This window comes from Megalops cyprinoides, chromosome 6 (assembly GCF_013368585.1).
Source record: "Megalops cyprinoides isolate fMegCyp1 chromosome 6, fMegCyp1.pri, whole genome shotgun sequence".
Taxonomy (NCBI): Eukaryota; Metazoa; Chordata; class Actinopteri; order Elopiformes; family Megalopidae; genus Megalops; species Megalops cyprinoides.
Genome location: NC_050588.1, coordinates 11,778,580 through 11,802,127, shown reverse-complemented (window position 1 = coordinate 11,802,127; position 23,548 = coordinate 11,778,580). Strand labels below are relative to the sequence as shown.

Here is a 23,548-nt window from a genome sequence, read left to right as displayed (position 1 = left end):
TTTAACAGTCAGATCTCTGATGAAAGGAGCCTTGGAATACTCCACCGTGACCCCGCGGCTGGTTTCAGCAGCTTTAATGTCAATGCTGGGAGAACTCTCTCATGAAATCAGGAGTCTAATTCTTTTTCCATGAGAGCTCCCTGAAAGCTGACGTTGCGGTGAATCGCCCCCGAACAGGTCGGCGATATCAGGCTGTCTGTTCGTGAGAGCCGCTGTGTGCCCAATCGACAGGCAGTCAGGTGGAACGCCGCGAGCAGGGCAGATAGCAGGAAGACAAAAAGATTCAGGTAGCGGGAGACCGGCCCTCGGTCTCAGGCTCCCCCGCCTCATTACACAACTCAGATATTTAATCTGACGCTCACCTGGGCTCCTGCTCTGTGGTGGAGGGGGTGGGGAGGTCATGTGGACGGCATCCCGCGCCGTGTGGATTCACGCAGGGGGGTGGAGGGGCGTGCCGGTTCGGCAGAGGGCCGTTTGGGCTGAGAGGCGCTCCGAGACTCCTCTGAAAGGCGTTGGCGTTCTCAGGCATTCTCTGAGCGCAGCTGATCCCACACACCTGGTCAGAACAGACAGACCGAGTAAACACAGGCCTGCAGGTCCAACCTCGAGGCCCGGCAGCAGCGGGAGAAGGGAGAGAATAACAGAGGAGGGAGGGCGGGCTGTATGTAAGATGTGTGTGAGGAGAGAGGACTGGGGTATAAAGTATAGATCTGGCCTGGAGCAGAGCTGTCTGTTTGTGTTTGTTTGTATTTGTGTGTGTGCGTGTGTGTGCGTGTGTGTGTGTGTGTGTGTGTGTGTGTGTGTGTGTGTGTGTGTGTGTGGGTTTGCGTGTGAGTGCGTGTGTGTGAGTGTGTGTGAGAGGCCTGTGTGAAAACTGCCAACCAACAGGCCCAGCCTGAATGTCTGGTTGCAGTGTTACTTCTGCTGATGTTGCTGCTGCTGCTGCCGCCACTGAAGCTGGGGTTCAATTGACGAGTGGCAGCAAGGGAGGAGAGGGAGGGAAACGCTGTCTCTCTCTCTCTCTCTCTCTCTCTCTCTCTCTCTCTCTCTCTCTCTCTCCCTTTTTCTCCATGATTCACTCCTCTGTATTTATCTCTCTCAGTCTTCACTCTCAATTTGTCTATCTATGTACCTTTTTAGGTCTCTCTCTTTGTCTCTTTTTGTTTCTCCTTCTCTGTTTTTCTTCTCCTTCCATCTCTGTCATGTAATCTCTTATGCGCTCTTGCACTTAGCAAAAGGTAATTGTTTGGTGCATTTTGATAGACCTCAAGTATACCGTCTCCTTGTCTCTAGTTCTTTTACTGTTTCTCCCTCTTGCATTGTCTTTCCCTTTCTCTCTGTGTGTCACTCTTTCTGCTTTCTGTTTGCTAATAGTGGAGCAGAGAAAGGGAAGACAAAGTGATTCCCTTTTAGAGGATTGTCTGTCTCTCTTTGTTTCTCTGTCTTTTCTTAGTTTCTCAGAAAAAAAGTATGGGAAAGGGAAGCCACAGTGATTTCCTTCCAGCGGCACGGAACTCTCGCTGTGTGCTTCTGGCACCTGTGACACTTTTAAAACTTGTCTTTATGGGCCTAGAGGACACAGATTGCACCCAGGTTGCCATCATGCACTGAGAAGCTGACAGCATCGTCAGAAAACCTTGGCAGAGTAGACATCCAGCCCGTGGCCGCTGGGTGTGTCTGTATTTGTGTGTGAGAGAGAGGGGTGGGCGGCTGTCACTCTGTCCCACCAGCAAACAGCTGACCTCACACTGTCGGGTCACTTCCTGTGCCCACATTGGCTCCTTCTGTCCCCTCTGCTCAGCCCCTTCCTCCACAGCATCATTAGAAGACACTCACCCCTGTAAGTCTGCCACACCTCACTATTACACACACACACACACACACACACACACACACACACACACACACACACACATACTTCAGTCTCACACACACAAAAAAAACTCTCACTCAGACACAGTGACAGTGACTCACACCTCACTTTCTCTCACAGACACACACACATTCACACACACTCCTCTCAAAAATCCCCCAGCACATACTCCTTTTCACACACACACACACACACACACACCCTCCTCACACGCGTACAAACTTCTGGCACGCACAAGCACCCACAGGACCCAACCGACCGAAGCAACTTTCCTCACGGTCGAACGCCAGTCTTGACGACTTCGCCGCGTCCCAGAATCGGTGTATTTGAGAAACTTCGGCGGGCCGCAGCAGGTGCAATTTGTCTTCTGTTGTTGGATGCTCTCGCGTGGCACGTCGCATCACAGGTCTTGAGGGCATTGAATTTTCTTAAGGTTGTTATTTGTAACAATAACACAGCTGAGCAGGAGCCGGAAAAGAATGCTTCTCCAACTGTCTGAGATCAGCCGAGGCATCACTAAAGAGACGCGGATGATTCTGGGTCCTGTGGTTGGGGGCCCCGCATATTCGTGGAGGCTTTTTAAAAACCCATACAGCATAATTAAAGTAACAAGTTACAGCGATGAAAAGGGGACCGCGGCGTAATTACGGCACATCATAGGCAGGAGGTGTCAGAGCCTTAACGAAGCGCATAAATCTGACGTAACGAGACAAAGGAGCTCTTTATGGGCCCGCTATCATCCAACACACAAAGGCGATCGTAAATGCCGGGAAGGGGGGAAAGTTTAATGATGGTCTTAAAGTGACAGGGGCGCTTCCTGATCTTTTTTTTTTCCCCCACCACAATGGGGTTCCTGCCTCGTCCGCTTCCCCTGTTTTATGGGGGCTCCTTTCTCTCCTTTGTCTTCCATCGTTCCCGTTTCCCTCGATGGCCCAGACCACGCTGTCACACAACGGATTTCTCAGCACAGACGCAGAGGGACTCGCGTTGTCACTACCATGATGCAGTGCACACCGCTAATAGCCTTGTCAGCAGTGTCTATTGTGTATTTTGTTGGCTGTTACAGAACACTGGATATTTTGTTGTGCATTGTAGTGGCAGGAGAGTGAGGCTTCATGGACCTCATGGGGACCTGAGGACCATTGTGTGTGAGTGAGTGGACCTATTGTATGTTGCCACTCACTCACAGGTTTAAACCAATCATACTGTTTTGCTGTGACGAGCAAAGTCTTTTGATTGGTTTAGGTAGGGAGATAACAGGGAACAACATAAGGTAGTTCTACCCACTACGTAGTTAAATTTCAACACTGTATAGTGTAGTTGCTCCCATATCTTTATCATTATTGCAAAAACAGTCTCTCTGCACGGCATGTAGAGAGAAGACTGTCTGAAGGACTGAGATGACAGTCCTGAGGGAAATGATTTACAGTGTACAGTAATGGGACAGTGTACAATTGAAATTATACTGTAGTTAAAGACAGACATACATGTAGCTGCACCAATGACCAATGACTGCACCAGTGACCACTCTACAAAAACACACTGTCACATGCCATGTGTAATTGTAAAAAGATTTGTGTTTGATTTTGCAGTTTGGGTTAGGGCTTGGCTTAGTTTAAGCCAAGTCTTAGTTTAAGACTTCCATCCGGGGACTACAACAGATGATAATTGCTTTGCACTCACTAAGAGACAACGCTAGTAACTGAACATTACTTACAGAATATTTACAATGTATGAGATAACCTGTGTAGTAGCATAAAATCCTGAGTTTGCGCCCAGGTGTAGACGCAGAATGTTATAGTCAGTATGCGTGCCACACTCCTTTTTGCTTGCACCAGTTACTCTCTCATTCCTGCACATATGTTATTGACCACAAGCAGCAGATATCTCTGCCTCTCTCTCTATCCTGAGAGACCCCCCCCCCCCCCCCCCCCCCCCCCCCCCCGTCCCTGCTGTTATTCACTCCTCCACAACCAGAGTTTGTGGGTCGAGACCCCAGAGTGGACATGTCTCTGAGGGGGTCTGGGGAAGCACAGGCAGCCTGATTTCAGCTCCACGTTCAAATACAGACATGTGCTGTGTGAGTGTGGAGAGTGTGTTTCATATGCAGCACTGTGTCTGTCTGCATGTATATGATGTGGGAGTTTACAGAGGTATGCCTTGTATGAGTTGATATGTTTGTGCAGTGCTGTTCTTTCATTTGTATTGGGAGGTGGAGGGGTATGATGGAGACTGTGTGTACATGTGTGTGTGCATGAACGTGGTGTGTGGCTGTCTATGTGTGTATGCGCACGCACACCTGTGTGAGGAGACACGCATGAACCATGCTTGAGCGATCATGCAGTCTGGGTGCTTGGAGGCATTCTTAGTGATTTATCACCTGCTGTTATAATCAGGTGTATCTCTCTGGTCAGTGGTGGTAGTCTTGTTGTTGTGTAACCAAGTAAGGACAGATTTCACAGCATGGGGGGAATAATATGAAAATTAGTGAAAAGGTTTATGTAAATACAGCATGTTATGTGTGTGTCCGTGTATGTGGGCATGTGCATGTGTGTGATATGTGCGTATGTGTGGATGCATGTATGTGTCTTGAGCTCCATCTTTGGTGTAGGGCCTCAGTGACAGGGCCAGAGGGACCTGTAATCCCAGCATCGGCACAAGCTGGGCCTGGGCGGAAGCTAGGAAATGGGGGTCAAAGAGATCAGAGGCAGGGGTGTGTTCAGGAGGGAGGGGGGCCGTCATTGATATTCCATTCCACCGGTCCGAAGCATCCCTGAGTGGGACCGTGGAGCCGCGGTCTGTTAAAGGTCCTGCCCCATACTGATGGACCCGGTTTATCCAGCCTCTGCTCTCTGAAGATCTACTGCTCCCAGCAGTCTGTGTCAGCTGTGTTACACACACTCACACACACACACTCACAGACACACACACAGACACACACACTCACACACTCTCACACACACACACACACACACACACACACACACACACACACACACACAGACAGACACACACACACACACACACACTCACAAACACTCACAAACACTCACCCACACACACCTGCGCTGAGGTGGGCCCAATCACAATTCAGTCCTACTGAATGGGGCATAGACAAGATGAACTCTTCCTCTTCCCCTGTCTCTTCCCTCAGAGCTCTCTCCCTGCCCCCCCCTCCTCTTCCTCTCCTTCTGTTGCTGTCCGTCAGTATCTTGGCGCCCGCTGGGATGGGGGAAACAAATCCGCACTGCAGCACCCCTTTTCCCCCAATGACAGAGCAGCAGAGGCTGTGTGACCCCAAGATCCCACAATGCCCTGCTGCTGCTCGGCACAGAGCCCGGTGTTTCCCAGGTGACAGGTGTGAGAATAACTCTCTGATTTTGCTGGCTTGTGGGGGGTGGAGGAGGGCGGTGAGTGACTGCCCCAGCCCTTTAGAGAACCACGAGCAGGAAAGATGTCTGTGCATGGAGGTATCTTGGTGAAAAGGGGACGTGGGGAGATGTGCGTCGGGATGTGGTGCCTCTGTGGCGTTGGACTTCGTAAAGCTCCTGTTCATCCAGTCAGCTGCTCGTCAGAGCCCTCGCCTACAACCAGACTCATCAGGTCTCCAGCGCTCTGCACAGCAGCTCTCTTTTTAGATAGATTTTTTTTTTCTTTCCTCGCAACATTGTTTGTTTTGCCTTTATTTCCTTCTGTCCCACATTCTCTCTTTGTCTTGTTTCTGTTTTTTTCTGATTGACTCTTCTTTCTCTGTCTTGTTTCAAGTTATTTCAACATACTTCTCTTTCTGACGGTCTTCCTACTGTATCTGGCGGTCTTTCTTTGTTCTCATTCTGTCTGTCTCGCTGCCTTCTCACGTTATTTCTGTCAGCTGGGCTATCTCTGTCAGACAGTCTTTCGTTCACTATCTTTCTTTCTCCTCATATCTTTTCATCCTATTTAACGAACAATCTCTTGATTTCTCTTTTTCTATCTGCTGTTCATTGTCTATATTTCTTTTTTATCTTTTAATACTATTACCCAACCATCTCTCTTTTTCTGTCCCTTCCTCCTTTTGTCTTTGTTTGTCAGTCTGTCTGTCCTTTGTTTTTTATCCCTCCTTCTCTTTATATGTTCCTGTTTAACTCTTGCTCTCTCTCCCACGCTGTCTTTCTCTCCCCCATGAATCACTTATCTCTCAGTCTTCACTTTCCCTGGCTGTTCTTTTGTTTGATCTGCTGGGCAGATTGACAGGTGAGGTCAGAGGTCAGAGGTCACAGGACAGGGCAAGCTTGGTTCTGAGGTAATGGTTTTGAGGGTGATGGGAGTGAGAGGCATGCTCAGCGGATCCATGATTCCCAGGGCACGGGCCATTAGGCCTGCCGTTTGAGTCACGCTGTCCTGGGGGAAGCAGAGAGGCAGACACAGACCCCTCCTATTTCCATTACAATTTAACACCCTGCTGACCCAGATTCTGCACCCTTTGATATGCCAGTACCCCCGCAATGCCTCTGACACAGAGCCATCGCAGAGCGGCATCTGTGAGCAAACGAGACAGCGGACAACAGGTAGAGGAGGGGAGGAGAGGACGGGCGAAAGAGAGCGGGACGAGGAGAAGGGGAACCTGACAAAAATCTATCCGAACCTGTGAAATGATTTGGAGGAATCTCATCTCGCCGACTGTCAGCCCAGGAGCCGTGATGGCTGCCTGCTACATGCCAGTCAAGGCCAGGCCTCCTCGCCGGTCCCCGCCCGAGCGCGGACGTCTCGTTTTTTTGGTTATTAACCCGAGCAGCAAGCGCCGCTGCAGCCAGGTTAATAAGCCGCTGTCTTCCCGTCACTCTTTGTTGTGAGCTCCAGAAATTGCCAATTTGCAACCAAGAGGAACATGAAATACAAGCCATTTACCTGAAACAGTCCCCCTTCTTTCCTCCTACAATGAGAGGGGTGCAATTTAGATGGCAGGGCCTTAGTGTAGATCATAGGCTTTTATTGATGGGTATAAAAGAACAGAGGGGTGTTGTGCACCAATCGGGGCAGGCAGAGTGTCTGTTGTTGGTAGCCAATGAGGCAGTGACTAGAAATGTGATGAATCCTTTCACTTCACAGGTTCCCCAAGCATTCGCCACTCTTTCCTAAAATGAAAAACTCATTGAGCATACATCAGCTTTTGTAACCCCACCTGGGGTTCACTGACTCAATTTACTGTTTTATCATTTCCACCAGCTGAAATGCAAATAAGGAAAGCAACCTGATTTGCTGTGGGTGGGTCAAATTTTTATTCAGGCCTGCTGCTTTTTGCATTGCAAAAGTGTAGAAACCCTTTCATTTTCACCTACCCTTCATGTAATCAGCCAGTATGTAGCACTACATGGCAGTGTAACATAATGGTAAGGAGCAGGACTCGTAACTGAAAGGCTGCTGGTTTGATTCCCCACTGGGGCACTCCTTCTGTACCCTTGGGCAGGATACTTAACCCACAATTGCAACAGTAAATATCCAGCTGTATAAATGGATAACGTGTTGAAATTGAAAAATGTAAGTTGCTCTGGATAAGAGCGTTTACTAACAGTACTGCAATGTAATTGCAGGATGCCTATGTCTTACTGAGTATGAACCAGCTTGTCACATGTAGTGACTTTACTGTCCAGATAGCTCTAGACATACAGGCAGCGGGCACAGCGTTGGCGTATTGGTGCCAGTCAGACAAGGTGCGCCCCTTTCTTAAAACAGTTCCTATGTATTAAACAAGCAGTGTTATCAAGGGCGTGCCAACGGCAGCCAACGTGAACGCAAGGCCTCGGATTGGACGGGGAGCTGGCGCGGCGGCAGGGGCAGGCTCACTGCCAGGAGAAAATACAGAGGGGTGCAACTGCAATCCACGGGGGTGCACAAAAAGGCATGTAGATATCGGGACATAAGGAGACAACTGGGGGTGCGCTGGGGTACGTCTCGGGGTGCAATGCACCCCTAAGCACCTCCATAGCGCCGGGCCTGGGCAGGGGGGCGAAACAAAAGCTTCAAGCTCACGCGCTCCCCTTTTGGACAGCAAGCTCTACCATGCCTCAACGCAAGGAGCTCGCTTTCAAGCGGCCCGCCCCTTTGAGGTGCCGCTCTCTGAGGAGCTTCAGAGAAATTAATTTAGCTCCTAGTGGGAGCCGGGCCCAGGACACGGGGGCGGGGATCAGGGGGAGCGCTTCTGACCTCCAGACAGATGTGCTCTGTGTCGATAGCGGACGGGGCGGGTGGAGGCGTGCGACTGACGAGACCCGCCATTGATTTATGCGCGGAGTCTCCCGGCCTTCAAAAGGCTTAATTAAACTTACGTATGAGCCCCTCATACAGTATGCTCCTGCGACAGATGAAACAGAGGTTACCGTGGTGCAGAGTGAGGGTTTTTTTTCCCCGACTGATAGAGAATGTAGTATGTGGAAAATATTGAGCCGAATGGAAGGTGTAGTCTGTGGTAAATATTAAACTGGCCTTTGAAATGCTTTCTCATGCTAGAGGTAGAGAAGGGGCTGGAATTTAACACCATGAAAACTAGCCTTCTGTAGCTGCAGGCAGAGGCTCTCCTTCATTAAGGATGTCCATGTCATAGTAAAGAAAACGTCCGGAAAACAAACTTCTGCCGGTTGTAACAATGTAAACATTTCAGCCAATGTTTCAAGATCTAGAAGGCTGCATGCCATTATTGTGTTGTGCATGGCATCCTGTAAGAAGTTAGCTTTTGGTGCTTTTTTCTCACTGCATTACAATGTTTGTTTCTAATTAGCTACAAAACGGGCACCTTCGTTCTGTGGCCACTTGTAGGGGTCCTGTTACGCACTGTAGCTTTTCCCTGAGAGACTTGGTACTGTCTTGGTACACCAGCTCTGAGTACTTTCCTGCTCATTAATCTCTTCAAACAATGCTGCACACTAAGTTCCACGTTCTACCACTTAATGCTATCCTACATTTATTGCATAAGGTGCACCGTATTGCACAGGAAGCCTCAGTGAATGAGGTCAGACGTCCCTCTGTAAGAACATCCACAGTAACAGCATTGATATGGGAATGTCGTTAACGCTCCGCACCCTTGGCATCGAGTGGTATGGCTCCTGTTAAACCCACAGCGAGCGCGTGCTTAGCAGAACACAGAGGAATGTTCGGTGGTGCTGGCATCACGTCGTGGGCTGCGGACGGCCGTTTCTCTCACCCGCTGCTCCCAGGGAGATAAGAGATTGGAACCCCACCCCCCCACACCCACACCCACCCCGACCCTCCCCGACTCTAATCCATCCCGGGCCTTACAGAGGTAGGGACGCCGGCACTGTAATTTATATTGTTTTTAAATTGTTCTTTGGTTTTTCCATCAAGATAAGGGCTGCCGGGAACATCTGTTTTGTGCTGGAGGGCGTCAGCGAGAGTTCGCAGGCAATCACGGGCGGAGAGATAGAGAAGAGACGCGGCTGCACCCCCCCCACGGCCTTTTCACACACACTCACACACACACACACACACACACACACACACTTACACTTACACACACACACACACACTCACAGACACACACACACACACTCACACTCACAGACACACACACTCACACACACACACACTCACACTCACAGACACACACACTCACACACACACACACACACACTCACAGACACACACACACACTCACACACACACACACTCACAGACACACACACTCACACACACACACACACTCACAGACACACACACACACACTCACACACACACTCACAGACACACACACTCACACACACACACACACACACACACTCACAGACACACACACTCACACACACACACACACACACACACTCACAGACACACACACACACTCACACACACACACACTCACAGACACACACACTCACACACACACACACACTCACAGACACACACACACACACACTCACATACACACTCACAGACACACACACTCACACACTCACACACACACTCACACACACACACACACACACACTCACAGACACACACACACACACTCACACACACACACACACACACACACACACACACAGACACATACACACACACACACACACACACACACACACTCACAGACACACACACACACACACACACACACACACACACTCACAGACACACACATATACACTCACAGACACACACACACACACACACACACACACACACATACACATACACACACAGAGACACTCACACTCACAGACACACACACACACGTACACACACACACACAGACACTCACATACACATACACATACACACACAAAGACACTCACACACATACACCCTCCCACGCATGCACACAGGCATACACACACACACATACACAGAGCTAGAGAGGTAGCTGAAGAAGCAGGCACTTTTCCTAATGTCATAATTTTCCTGACACACATACGCGCACACGGTACACAAACACAGGCACACACACCGTGTCAGCGGTGCACGTGCTCTGACGCCCGCCTCCTCCCCTTGACATCCCCGTGTGTAAGAGGTCACGGCGAGCGCCGCGCGCAATATGTCCCAGGCGGTTCCGTGTGACCCGGCGGCGACCCCTATGTTGTACCCGGGCTGCGGGCGATGAATCTCCATGCCAGAGATGAGGCGCATTTCCATTTAAAGTAGTTTTCACACACACACACACACACACACACACACACACACGTGTGTGTGCGACACCTCCCAGAGCACGCCACCCCACCCCACCGCCCCGAGAACACTTTATCTGCACCTCATCAGCGGCACGTGACTCTGCCCCAACAGGCTCCAATCCGCAGACAGGCTCAGCACAGCTGATGATCTCCCTCCATTCACTCAGACAGGGAAGATACAAGGCACCATCAAATGACGTTGCATCAGGCCTGCAACTGCATCACTCGTAGTGTAACGGCACAGGGAGTGTGTAGCCGTGCATGAGCCGGGCTCGGGCGATCACGCGGTAGGGGTGTTTGGTGGAATGATTTGCGGCAGGCCTTCTTAGTGATTTATCACCTGCAGTTATAATCAGGTGTATCTCTGTGGTCATTGGTGGTAGTCATGTTGTTGTGTAACCAAGTAAGGACAGATTTCACAGTATGGGAGGAATAATCTGAAAATTAGTGAAACGGCTTATGTAAATTTGGCGTGTGTGTGTGTGTGTGTGTGTGTGTGTGTGTGCGCATATGCTTGGTTTTGAGTGCCAACATACTTTTGAAGAAACTGGCAGTGATGCGTGTTTGCAGTTGCTGCTGACAGATCTAATAGAGGTGTTCTCCCCACCCTGTGTGCCCAGAGACCACACCTGGCACAGACTAACACACTAGCAGCTCTGTGCACCTTCTGCATCTAATAACTGATCCAGGATCAGCCTACCTCAAACCCAGCCATTATGTGCAAAACAATCCATCACCCAAAGTTAGGATTTGGAGGCGGAATCTACAACTCCACGCGCACTTATCGCGGAATCCTCCCCTAGACTCTCTCTCTCTCAAAAAAAAATCAGCATCCCCTTAATTCCCTGTCATATCAGAAGGAGAAGCTTTGAGTCGGAATACCGAAAACTCCCTGCCTTATGGGGTTTTACTGTTTTGCAGCTCTGCAGCAGGTATCTCAGAGTTAGAGCTCCATCGTCTAACAGAGGGGTTACGGACACAGGAGTACTTTGTGAGTTCTGTTGAGGCCCCCTCTCTCTGCCCCCCCCCGCCCCGCCATCTAAAGTCTGCCTTGTGTTTTCCTAAGCAGCGGTCTTCAAAACCCACTGAGGCTCATCTCAATATCAGAGCCTCTTCTGGATGTGCGATGACTCGGAGAAGATGTCCCCAGGGCCTCCCCTCCGCCAAAGATGGAGGGGACTCAGTCACTCTAATCTGTCTGAGTGCGTCTCAGCCGTCGGAGCTAATTTCACCGAGGTGTCCGTCACTCCTGGCCCCCGCCGAATCCCGGCTCTCAATGATTTAATTGCTCTAATTATTTGATTAACTGGGAGATGTCATATCTCTTTGCGTATCCGAGACCCATTTCTTTATGACCTGGGCCACATTACCGTGCCTTGAGCCAAACCGTATCTCTCTCTCCCTCTCTCCCTCACTTTCTCTCCCTCTTCCCTCTCTCTTTCTCTCTCACCCTCTCTTTCTCTCTCTCACCCTCTCTCACTCGATCTCTCTCCCTCTCTCTCCCTCCCTTTCTCTGGCTCTTCCCTCTCTTGCGCTCTCTCTCACTCTCTCTCACTCTCTCTCACCCCATCTCTCTCCCTCTCTCCCTTTATCTCCCTCTTCCCTCTCTCTCTCTTTCACTCACTCCATCAACTTTTTTTCTCTCACTCCCTCACTTTCTCTCCATCTTCCCTCTCTCTCTCCCTCTCCCTCTTGCTCTCTCAAAACACCACAGTGTGACAGGTAGGGAGAGACAGAAGGCGATTGGTCAGAGGAGTGAGAGATGAGAAAGGCTAACGGTGAATGAAAACGGTGGGCCAGAGACACACGGGGGGGAAACTGGGGGGAGAGGGGGGGGGGCTGTCCACGGCGGCTGCGCACATTCACCTCCAGGCGAGTCTCTCGTCTCTCCCTGCACCTCTCTGAGGCGGGAACCTCAATGGCGGGAATGCTATTACCGCCGCAAATGAGCGGTTCCTCCAGGACCCGGCCGGCTCCGACACAATTCAGCGCGCCACTGATTATGCCCGCGGAGGAGGGAGACCGCCGTGGTTTTTTCTCTCTTTTTTTTTTCCTCTTTTCTGTTCTTTTTTTTATTCCATTTCTTTCTAATCTGACACCTTCACTCTCTGAGACAGAGGGCTTCCTGTCGGCTGCATTTGATAACGAAGCACTTAGCATTTCTCCCTCCTCCACATATAAATATGTATTATCCCGATAAGATTAATTGAACCGCCTAAGTACACAAAGCCAGGATGGGCAGAGCGAACTCATGGGCCTCTCTCTCCATGTCAGCATGTGCTGTTGGCCCACCTCAGATATGACTCTAAAGAGATTTTCACCAGGTACAAACTGTCTATTACTAAAAAAAACACTTCCGGGGCTTCAAAAGAGAATGAGCTAATGTCTTTAAAACCTTTTAGATATAAAACTTGTTTTATCAGACTGAGTGATATGTGAGCTTTCATAATCAAAACTAATCACCCACATTTCAACCAAAATATACCTCACACAATGTATTTTTGTTCTTTTAGAAGATGAGATTCCTCTGTGCAGCACGTAATTACGCTGGTTTTAGTTAAGTCGCTTACATTTTGCCTGATCTGCGGTAATTATTCATGTTTGTGTCTCTGGCCGATGCGATCACTCATGCTTGAGCCGTATCTGTTATCCGAGCCCCCATCCATTCGAGGTGATGTGAGCGGTTCGCCGTTCAGACACGAGGCCCTGATGGACCGCGGGCCTTGCGCGGAGTGACATACGGCGCCAATCACGGGAATTTTATCTGTTGTGTAATGACAACACAAAAATGGGAAAAGAATCCGCCGAGCCTCGATTCATCTCGGCAACGTCAATAATGTGTCAGGCCAAGAGCGTCAAAGCGAGGCGAGCGGCGGAGGACATACAAATTCCTCCCCGCAAACCCGCATCGTTTAACGAAGGTTTTTCCGCCTTAAAAGGAGCAGAGCTTCCGCGCTGTTGGTTAACACGCAGTTCACCTTGCCAAAATGTGTTTGCATAAAGAAAAAAAAAATCTGGATTGAAGAGTGTGTGGGCTGCGCCTCTGTGATAGGTAAGGCAGGAGAACTACTGCGGGCGTGAATACTTTTCCGGAAAGATCCGTTTCTGCTGTGGGGGCTGAGACAGCGCAGTTGCTGTCAGAGGCACTCGGAGGAGCTGTTGTGCTGGTTACACCACCGTGATGTAATGGCCTGGGCTGAGAGTGATGCGCTGGCGGGATGATGGTTATGGTTGAACCGGGCTGTTTCTGCTCAGGGTACAGAATCTGGTCAGACTCCAGAGCGAATACTCGTTACGGCATGTTCCAGACAAAGAGAGAGGAAAAGACAGAGATAGAGAGAGAAGCATAAAGTAAGGGAAAGATGACGTGAGAGATTAGTGGAGGGAATGGAGGAAGAAGAGGGAGAGTTGAAAGAGGGATACAGTGGGATGGGAGAGGGAGGGAGGGGCCTACCGAGTGGAAGGTGGAGACGGTGAGGCAGAAAGAGGGGAATGAGTGAGGAACCGAGGGACCAGGAATCAGATTGCGACGGTGACGGGAGAGAAGGGGGAAGAGAGACAGATGCGTAGAGCAGGTGGGACAACACGCGGCGGGGGGAGAAGCGTCCTGGTGCGCATTGTCTGTTGACAGTCCAGAAGGAGAGGAAGGGCTCCGCCGAGGGTCACGTGCCCCTTGCAAATCCCCACCCCTTGTCTCCCCACTCTCAACCCCCCCTACCTAAGTCAGCCCCCGAGACCCCTCCCTGGAAATGATTGATGAACGATCTCAGGATAAACAAGAGTCAGGCCCCACGAGCTAGCCCCGAGATTGATGCAGGCAGCGTTTTAAATAAAACTGGGGCAAAACAAGGCAAAACTATGCAAGCTCGACTGAGTCGTGGAGCCAGGAGGGCAGGGTGCGTTTACGCTTGGAGGTTTGTATACTCGTGTGAAAGGCCTCGCAGTGGCAGGTCTGTGACACAGGGCCCGGCCAGCGCTGTCTTCAGAGATCACTGTGCCTGTGAGGCTTGCCTGGGCATCGGGTGACTGAGCTTTCCCGCACCACCACGACGTCTCAGAGATCGTTCACCCACTTACAGTATCAGAGGCGCAGAGCATGGCGGCAGCTGTGTGTGTGTGTGTGTGTGCGCATGTATGAGTGCGCATATGAGTCTGTTTGTGTACATCCCTGTGTGTGTCCACCCAAATGAGTTTGCCTGCGCATCTTCCTGGCTCAAAAAAAAGCAGCCCCACCGAAACACAGAGTCATTAATTCCGCTCCTCTCACATCTTTGGCTAATCTGCTCTGCTATTTATCAGGGAGCAGCTCATGAATGTTTTATAAACGTACAATAAACGCTTAGTAATCGTTTTCCGGAGTATCAACATGGCAGCGCAGATTATCGCGGAGAAGTAGAAACACATTATATCATTATCAACCGGCAGTTCATAGCTCAGTGAAGTAAGAACCCATGATGAATTAGCTGTTCAGAAAATGTTGGCACAGGACGTTGTGCGCGCAATGTTTTGTTTCACCGGGCTTCTTCCACCTGCCGCAACCAATTACATTGTGTACGTGAAGAATCGGGAAGCCGCTTGTTGTCCTCGCCTGGTGCTTTCTGCTTGTAAGATGCACTGTACAGAATGTCACCGAAGGTGCCGTTTTTGCTTGTGGCGGCTACACTGGATGAAGCTAATGCTGGAGATTGCTTTGTTCGCTCATTGACAAACTGTGCATACCAATGCGGAGCCGCCACAGGGGAACCGTATCATCTAAATCGCCAGGGCTGCACCCGCTCGCGGAGTCTCGAGGTGCCATCACGCCGCTCTTTGTAGTTCTTTCAAACGAGCCCCCGTTGCAACCGGTTTGATTAACTCCCTCCTCTCTCTTTCTCTCTTTCTCTCTCTCTCTCTGTCTGTCTGTTTGTCCCTCTCTCTCTCCAGCCCACAGAATGGGTCGATGATTCTGTACAACAGGAAGAAGGTGAAGTACAGAAAAGATGGCTACTGCTGGAAGAAGCGGAAAGACGGCAAGACCACCCGAGAGGATCACATGAAGCTGAAAGTGCAGGGAGTGGAGGTGAGGGAGGGGCGGGGGGTCGTTCTGAGGGGCGGGGTGTTGCTGCACTGGGTGGAGCATCTGCCACGTTGGGGCGGGGAATTGCCACGAGGGGCAGAGCTTCAGTGTCGAGCTCTAAACTGCGCCACACGGGTGTGTCATTTAAAGAAATCCAGCTAGTGACATTGCACCTGTCGCACCCCGAGAAACAGATGAAACAAGCATTCACAGAAACCACACATGCGCTCACTCTTCACGCTCCAGCAGCCTATATCAGCCCTCACGCGCATCACCTCACCACAATCACATCCCCCCCAGAAGTGCACAGGGAACATCAAAGGAGCTGGAGCTCAGAGCCAAAAAAAGGACACCTCTAAGGGGGGGCAAAAATGTGCCCCTCCCCACATCCTGCCCCTGGGGGAACAAAAAAAAAAAACATGCACTGACAAAGAGAGAGAGCATCAATTGTTTCTGCTGGAGAGGTAGCACTGCAGGGACCGGTGTTTGTAGCTCATTACGTACTGTAAGCTCCAATACGCTACCTTTGCTCCGCAGAGCCCACATTAATCTTCCCCAGGACTGAGGCGCAGCGCTGCAGCGGGTGCCTGCCGGGGCGCTCCCCGGCCCCGGCCCCAAAGTGGCTGTAGCCGGGATAAGTCGCCTCACCGTCACCGCTCGTCCCCTGATTTATTCCCGCCGTTCACGCGCAAGCGGGAAGGAGCAGCGTCCGGGCGGCGGGTCCCTCTCCCTCTCCGTCTTCATCGCAGCCGTGCTTCGGTTGGGTTTGCTGCAAGTGGGACGCTCTGCGGGTGGCGGAGGAGGAATTGGGATGGCGGGAAAAGGCTTGCAGATCGGGTGGCAAATTGACGCTGCTCAGCATGGTGGCAGAGACCCAGAAAAACTTCCCACAATGCCCCCTTTTCCACCCTCTGTGCTCCTTTCCACAAGAAACCAACTCTCCCTCACCTGGCACACCTCAGCTCCTCTGAAATTCACCCAACTCCACATATTTTCTGAACCCATTCATGGACATAACTGGTCTTTATTGTTGCCAGGAGGTCTGTGTGCTTAGAGTGTATTTGTCATTTGAATCCACAGCATTTCAAATATGACCTGACAAAGGGCTGTGTTTGACTTTGTCCGGAAAAGTGTGGCGCAGTGTATTACCGGCACACTGTAGAGCCACATCCACCCAGGTATCCAGGGCCTGGAGGCACTTTTTGGAGGAAAGGATTTTTCAATGTCACAGACGGAAAGTGAAAGGTTATTTAGCGCCTTGGCACTGTTTTGCCGCTGCAGAGTTTGTTCTTAAGAGCAAAGATGTGGATCTCTGCTTCGGGAAAGCAGTCATTTGATTTTCATATCAGTTGTAGACGCAGAGAGCAGAGAGATGAGTTTGGCAGGCTGTAGCGGGGGGTGGGGGCATGAGAGGTAGGGCCTCATGGTCTTCACTGCTGCGCAGACACCCAGTGGCTCATGGGAAGGCATCATCCCCTCTTCCCAGGAGAGGATCTTTACACTGTCAGAGTGCCCTTGTTTCTCCCTATCTGTCGTGTTGTCATCTGGCGAGATTCTGTTTTGACACTGCCTGCCTGTGTTATCTCACTACAAATTGCTTCAATTTACTAAGTGCTAATTGCCGCGGGCTGTTGAGGCAGCTGCAGGAGTTTGAGAGCGGGGCGGTTTCTACAGGAGAAGACGGAGAGCGTCGTGTAAACGCCGCTGGCTCGGTTCTGGGAAACTCTGAGGGCTAGTGTTCGGGAGTTTCCTCAGGCGTCCTGTCACGCGGGCGGCCAGGAGAGGTCAAAGTTCACCTCTACTGTCAGTGGAATGCAGTGAAAAGCCGAGCGTCGGCCGCATCCTCGCGCGTTTGCCTCGTTGCCGAACGCTTCCCTCCGCCTCATCCGGCCTGTATTGTGATTTCACAGCGAAGGCACTCTGCGCGCCCCACTTCACACATGTTCTGACTTTGGCTTGTGGGCAATCAATCACTCCGCCACAGTCCGGGCTAATAACTCTCCTCTGTCAGCCAAACTCAAACAGACAGCTTGACCTCAGCCTTCATCAGTGTTAGAGGGGACTATCCTAATAAGGGCATCGGGGGGTTTTGTTGCAGCTGATGTTGCGTGAGTTACGCTAACATCTTTGTGTTTTGCGCAGTCAGTTCCTGTTAGCTGTTGTCATGTCATTGCGTGGGCTGGGTTAGCTGAGCAGGCTGGGTCCAGGTTGCTCAGGACTTCAGTGCTGAAGGGGGGAGCCTGAGAAGCTGAAGGTTGGGCCAGAGCCCTGGGAGCCATGAGGGGAAGAGTAGCATGGTGTTAATGTGGCATCAGGTCTGCAACTCAAGCTTATAATGGCTCCTGCATCCATGCTTTTCCTCACTGTCTCTCCTTTCGCTAGAGCACCACCCCAGCCAATGCGGCCCCAGCCAACATCAGTGTTCCCCATACAGTAAAACTGGGAGCGCTGGTCCGGCTGCAGCATTAGCGCCTAACAGGGCGTGAAATAGCATACCACCTTCCTAACGTCTCCATATCACTCCAGGTGAGCTTTGATTGCCCTGGTGGATGGGCAATCAAAGAAGTGTACCTCTCACCGTCCCCCCGTGCTTGCCCCAAGTAGCCTCTGCGGACTTCTGGGGTGGTCATTTGTCAATACTCACCTTACTACACACCGCCCTACCCCCACGCCCCCAAATGGAAACTCACCTCGTGCCCTGAAACCGCAGTCAGACAGCATACATCACCTTTATGGGCCACCTCAACACTTCAGAGAAATAGTGGCAACATCTGATCTCAGATATTAGATTGTCTTTGTTTTTTGAACGGTGCTGTGTACTGAGCCAAAAGCAGTCCACAGCATTGTTCTCAGCCCTTAGTTTCCCCTGTTTCCGCTCATATGACTCCTGTCTTCGTAGCCCAGAGTAATGTGCCTTCACCACCACCCTCCGCTCAGTTGTGAGAACATTTGACATGCGGTTTGTTCTCTTCAATCCTTGTGAAACAATCACCTGAGAAGAGTACCGGATAGAACACCTTATTATCATCTCTTACTCCTACTCCTTCACCTCTAATTGTATCCTGTGGTTAAGTATAGAAGCAAAAAAAAAAAAAACATAAATCCAAGCTCAGCCAACAGCCAAAGGAGGCACTTGTCCAGGTTTGCTGTTGGCCTGGAGAGAGTGGGAGCCAGTCAATCTCTTCCGGAGACGTTTCCATGGAACAGTCGGCACCTGAGTGTGGCCCACCTGGCAGAGCTCCTGAATATGAACCAGCTGAGCTGGGAGCAATGGACGGGTAAAAAAGGAGACCCGAGCAAAAAAGAAACAATTTAGCTTACACTTTAAAAAGCACCGAGGGTGCCACGAGAGAAAATGGAAAAAAAACCTGGTAAAAGCATTCAGTTTAACACACCAAGAATTTATAATCAAGCCTTGCGAGGGCCATCGATTGGGTGTCTGCCGGGCTCGTCCAACTGAACGCTTTCCCAGGGGTTCACAGTTTCCTGAAGTTTTTCCAGAAAACTCCAAATCAATCTGAGGCATAAGCGTGTTAAATGGTGGCTGTAAACTACTGATAATTTTCCAGGAGGAAGACCCGGCTGCCCTGATAGGTGGGGATGAGCTGTTGGGTTTGCACTCCAGGAGAAAAGCCAGTCTGTTCTGGTTTCTCTGGACTGGGAGCGTCAGGCACCGTAACCGGGCGCCTGGAGACCGCAGTCACCACCTTTGTCCCAATTAGCTTTCAGCACTGCCAGCCACAACCCCTCCCCCCAGCACCACCCACACCCCCCCCCACCCTCACCCCATCCCTCTTACTGAACTTTAATAAACTCCCCCAACGCACATCGATTTCTGTTAAGGGAAAGGTGGCTGAGCCTGGGAGTTATTTTCATTAACGCCCCTAATTATGCAAACCCGAAAATAAGCTTTTCTTTAAATCTGTTTTCCCCCCTTACTCTCTTACTCGCTGAGGCCAATGTGGATTTGTGTGTTCCTCCCTCCCCTCCCCGTAATTAGAGGGACCTTTGCGGTCCTAACATGTTATTTCATTTGGAATCCGTCTAATGCGTTATTTCAGGCGTGCGACCGTGCAATGAGGGAAGGTAATGGAGCATGCATGGGGTGTCATCGTTACTCCTCACGGATAATAATGAAGACAAATGTCAAGACATTTGTCGGTAATGCCGTAATAGAACGGACGCCATTAGGGCCGCGCGGATGAAATGTGAAGTGTCTCCGGTGAAATTTAGAGCGCCCCGTGGCTCCGGCGGGGGGTAGCCGGTTCAGTGCCCTTCTGGTTAGTGTGTTTGCCCCGACATCAGGGGGCTGTGGGGTTCGATCTCCGGCAAAGCCACAGAGCGTTCTTCATAAGCGATACCAGCTGTCCCGCTGCCCCCACGCTCGGCATTAAAACAGATGGATTATGGGTAATGTTAAAAGAGACGGATTGTGGGTAATGTCCTCATCACAGGCTGGTGCAGTGTCTGGAGGCTGTGCCTGTACATCTTGTACGTCAAAACTGCCTCACGTGGAAACTTTTGCTTCTGCTCGTCTCTTCCGGGGACTTTACAAACTTTGTGAAATGTTATGAAATGGTGTTTGGAGACAGCCCAGCTTGTGAGGGAATAAGGGACAGAATCTTAGTTTTTTAGTCAGATGTGACCAATGTCAGCTGAAGCAGGTCTGGGCTCAGGGGACCGCGCTCACACGGGTCCAAGCAACGGGGACGAGCAGGGACAACCAGGCCCTCCTTTATCACTGGCAGGTGCAGAGTCATGACAAAGCCACCGCTACAGCTACAGGGGACTCTAATGAAAAAGTTTAAAGCCATGCCTCAGTCCTTTTTATGAAGGCTTATAGTCTTTTACCAGCCTGCTTTGTGAACAGGGAAAATCAATTAGCTCCTCTCCTGTCTGTAGACCTCTCTCCTTCAGCGGTGCTTTGTGCTCTATATCTGTCACTTACTGCTTATTTTCCCTTTGGAAAGACCTGAACATGGAGGAGGTAACAAGTTTAAAATCCTTATCGTTGTCAAAGAAGCTGTAAAAGTAGTAGACAGAGTAGGAGTGGTGTTTGTATTAGTAGCATTAGCCACAGTAGTGGGTATTAGCAGTAGCAGCAGCTGCATCAGCAGCAGTAGTACATGACATAGTACCAGCAGCAGTTGCAGCATTAGATATAGCACTGGGTGTAATAGTATTACTTCAGTCCAGTTTGGCTAGGCAGGTTCAAGGTGATGGAGGGGAAGCCAAAAGAAGAGGTGTTAAATTACCATGTAAATGATCTCATTTCTCTCGCTCCCTCTCCCCCGCAGAATAATCAGATAAAAATCACAGTGATATTCCTGGCTCCTTCCTGTTCCCCCTCTCTTTCACTCTCTCGCTCACCATTTTTTTACTCCTTCTCTACCCTCTCTCCGCCTCCACAAACCCGTGGCCACAATTTGGCTTCCCAAAATTCTGCATAAAAATACCGTTCATAATTAGCATGAAGCTCATGCGAGTTCCATTTAACCGGCTCCTGGCTGTTTCTCCTGCTCTCTGTAACTTTACAGTTGCAGGGTTGGAGTACAGCTCTGTCTAACACCGGCTGACCCCTCAAGGGAGCCGCAGCTCCCTGACAAACGGCGAGGAGCGCCTCAGCGTGCCGATTCGATAGTTTTGAGAGGATCCCTTGTCTGTTTTGTTATTGTGTATGAGGGTCTGTCAAAGGCAACGGCCCATCTTATCACTGCCGTTCCGTAATTTCATTTCCTATTCGCACGCGCGGCTTTGCGGTCACACCGGGGGGATCCGCGGGGTTCCCCTTTAAGTACGTAGAGCAGGAGGTGGCCAATGAGAGGACTTGAGAGATCTGAACAAGTTTAGCGTGTGTGTGTGTGTGTGTGTGTGTGTGTGTGCGTGTGTGTGTGTGTGTGTGTGTGTGTATGTGTGTGTATGTGTGTGGGGGGGGAGGCAAATTGGGTTTGGCGTCATCCTTTGATCGGCTTGATCAAACCCCCCCCCCAACCCACATCCCATCCTCTCCACACAGGACAGAAGTCAGGGGGAGGGGCCAATGGGCAGGCACTTGACAGGGACATGCAACATGCAGGGAAGCGGTGATTGCTCCCGCTAAATCAATGCAGACAAATGGAGGAGATTAGCACTGCTGCCGCTGCAGGGAGCGAACCCCCGTGAGGCGAGCAGCAGCCTTTCAAACACCATCCGGCCGACGTATCAATACCAGCGCGGCCGTCTGAGCCACGCGAAACCAATTGAACTTCTGCCTTTCACCTCCTTACAGAGTCCCTCCTCTGGGACGGAGGGAGGGTCCGTGTCACCTCCTAACTTGTCAGCAGGCAGGGTGGGAGGAGGATAAAAGAGGACGCACAAAGAAAGCTTTCCATGCCATCCCATAATGCTTTCCTACCATGTGATTTTTTTTCCCCCCCTGCACACTCCACTGAACTGGAGAGCAGCCATAGAGTGCTTCACGGGCCACTAACTGCCTTTCCCTGAAGCACTACTGCCCTCTCTCTGGCAGAAGTATAGCGCACTCAGACGCAGTAATGATACAGCTTACTGATAACCATGCTCATCTTTTATTAACGGAGTGGATAAATAGTTCATGCACTCACAGATCATTTATACAATGTTGAGATAGATAACTGCAGCAATCATTGATATTGATGATGATTGCTCTCATTGATAAATCCAGCCACTATCCCCTTGCCGGGGAGCATGCGGGCTCGGAGGCCCGGGCTTCACCATAGACTTCGCAGGACTTTGTAATTACGGCTAATGACAGTGTTGCCACAGCTGAGGATAATTCACCTCCCTGACCACCTTATCTGCCTAACTGGGATCTGCTTCCGCAGAGTGCAGAGAACGCCTGCCCGGGCGCCACATTCCCACATTCTGCATGTGTGCAATAGGGGGAGGTGGGGGGGGCAGTGTTGCAAGGCCTGCTGGTCCCTGTACTTGTTTAGAATAAACGAACGTGGACTTTTGTACAATGCGATGTTATAGAGAACCACGGTCCCTGACGTGGGAGGGAGGGAAAAAAAAAGCAACGGGCACGTGGCAGGGGAACCTCCCCGCTGGATGGAGCGGAACGCTTTCGGCGGAATCTTAAGGAGAAGGGTATGGATTATTATTAGATCTGTGGGGAATTCCCAGGCGCGGCCTGTCTGGGGGGAGCACTCCCCGTCGACAGCTCCGGCTGCCAGCTCCTGTTTATCACCAGCTTTATTTATTCAGCTCCTCTGCCCCGTCTCCACGGCTGGCCTTTTTTAAGGACATAAGCCAAATAAAGAGATCTGTCAATCTCCATTCTGACTGCTTCACTCCCTTTTTTTATTTGTGTGGAGGCTGGGGGTGTGTGTGGGGGGGGTGGGGGGTGGGGCAGGATCAGGAAATGAAGCTTCTCCACGGGGGGACCCATCATGCTCTGCTCTGATCGGTTCAGACTGGCCCCGTCACGTATCCCAGAATCCTCTAGCATGAATCTGATAGGTGTGCCCTGAGAGCCGGGCATACCGGGGCTGGGAGCAGGCACACACTTTTTACAGTGTCACCCAGTGGTAACACAAGAGCGGGTCCCGGCGTCTGTTCACTAAACTGCATTTTCTGCTCAATCTGTAGAAATCAATATCAGTTGGAAGCATTTCTGTCCACACAAATAATCTCTGTTTGCGAGCATGTATTATGCATTTATAGAAGATGCATCGCGCATAGAGGAGAGCAGGACCTATACATCAGTCATGCTCAGAGTGTAGGATTATAAAAGTCATTTACCACCGCATCATAATTAATAAGCGCAGCATCAAAAGGGTGCAGTGTTCCAGCATCCAATTTTCAAGGGCTCTGTCAGGAAGCAAGAGCCCAAGTTCAAAAAGAACACTGAAGTATTTACACATATATAGTAATATACATTATGTGGAGCTGCTTATTTTTTAGGCCATGAGAGGGGATTGATATTTAACATGAAAGGCCTGTTCA

At 50.6% G+C, this 23,548-nt stretch overlaps 1 protein-coding gene across 8 annotated transcripts in view; it reads left to right on the top strand.

Annotated features, from left to right (window-relative positions):
• Window positions 1-23,548, top strand: part of LOC118779983 (calmodulin-binding transcription activator 1-like) — a 317,969-nt gene that overhangs the window by 172,365 nt on the left and 122,056 nt on the right. For all 8 annotated transcript variants that reach the window (XM_036532364.1, XM_036532360.1, XM_036532357.1 and 5 more), the window contains one exon: window positions 15,451-15,586. In XM_036532364.1, the coding sequence (XP_036388257.1) occupies window positions 15,451-15,586 (136 nt within the window). The remainder of the gene's footprint in view (window positions 1-15,450; window positions 15,587-23,548) is intronic.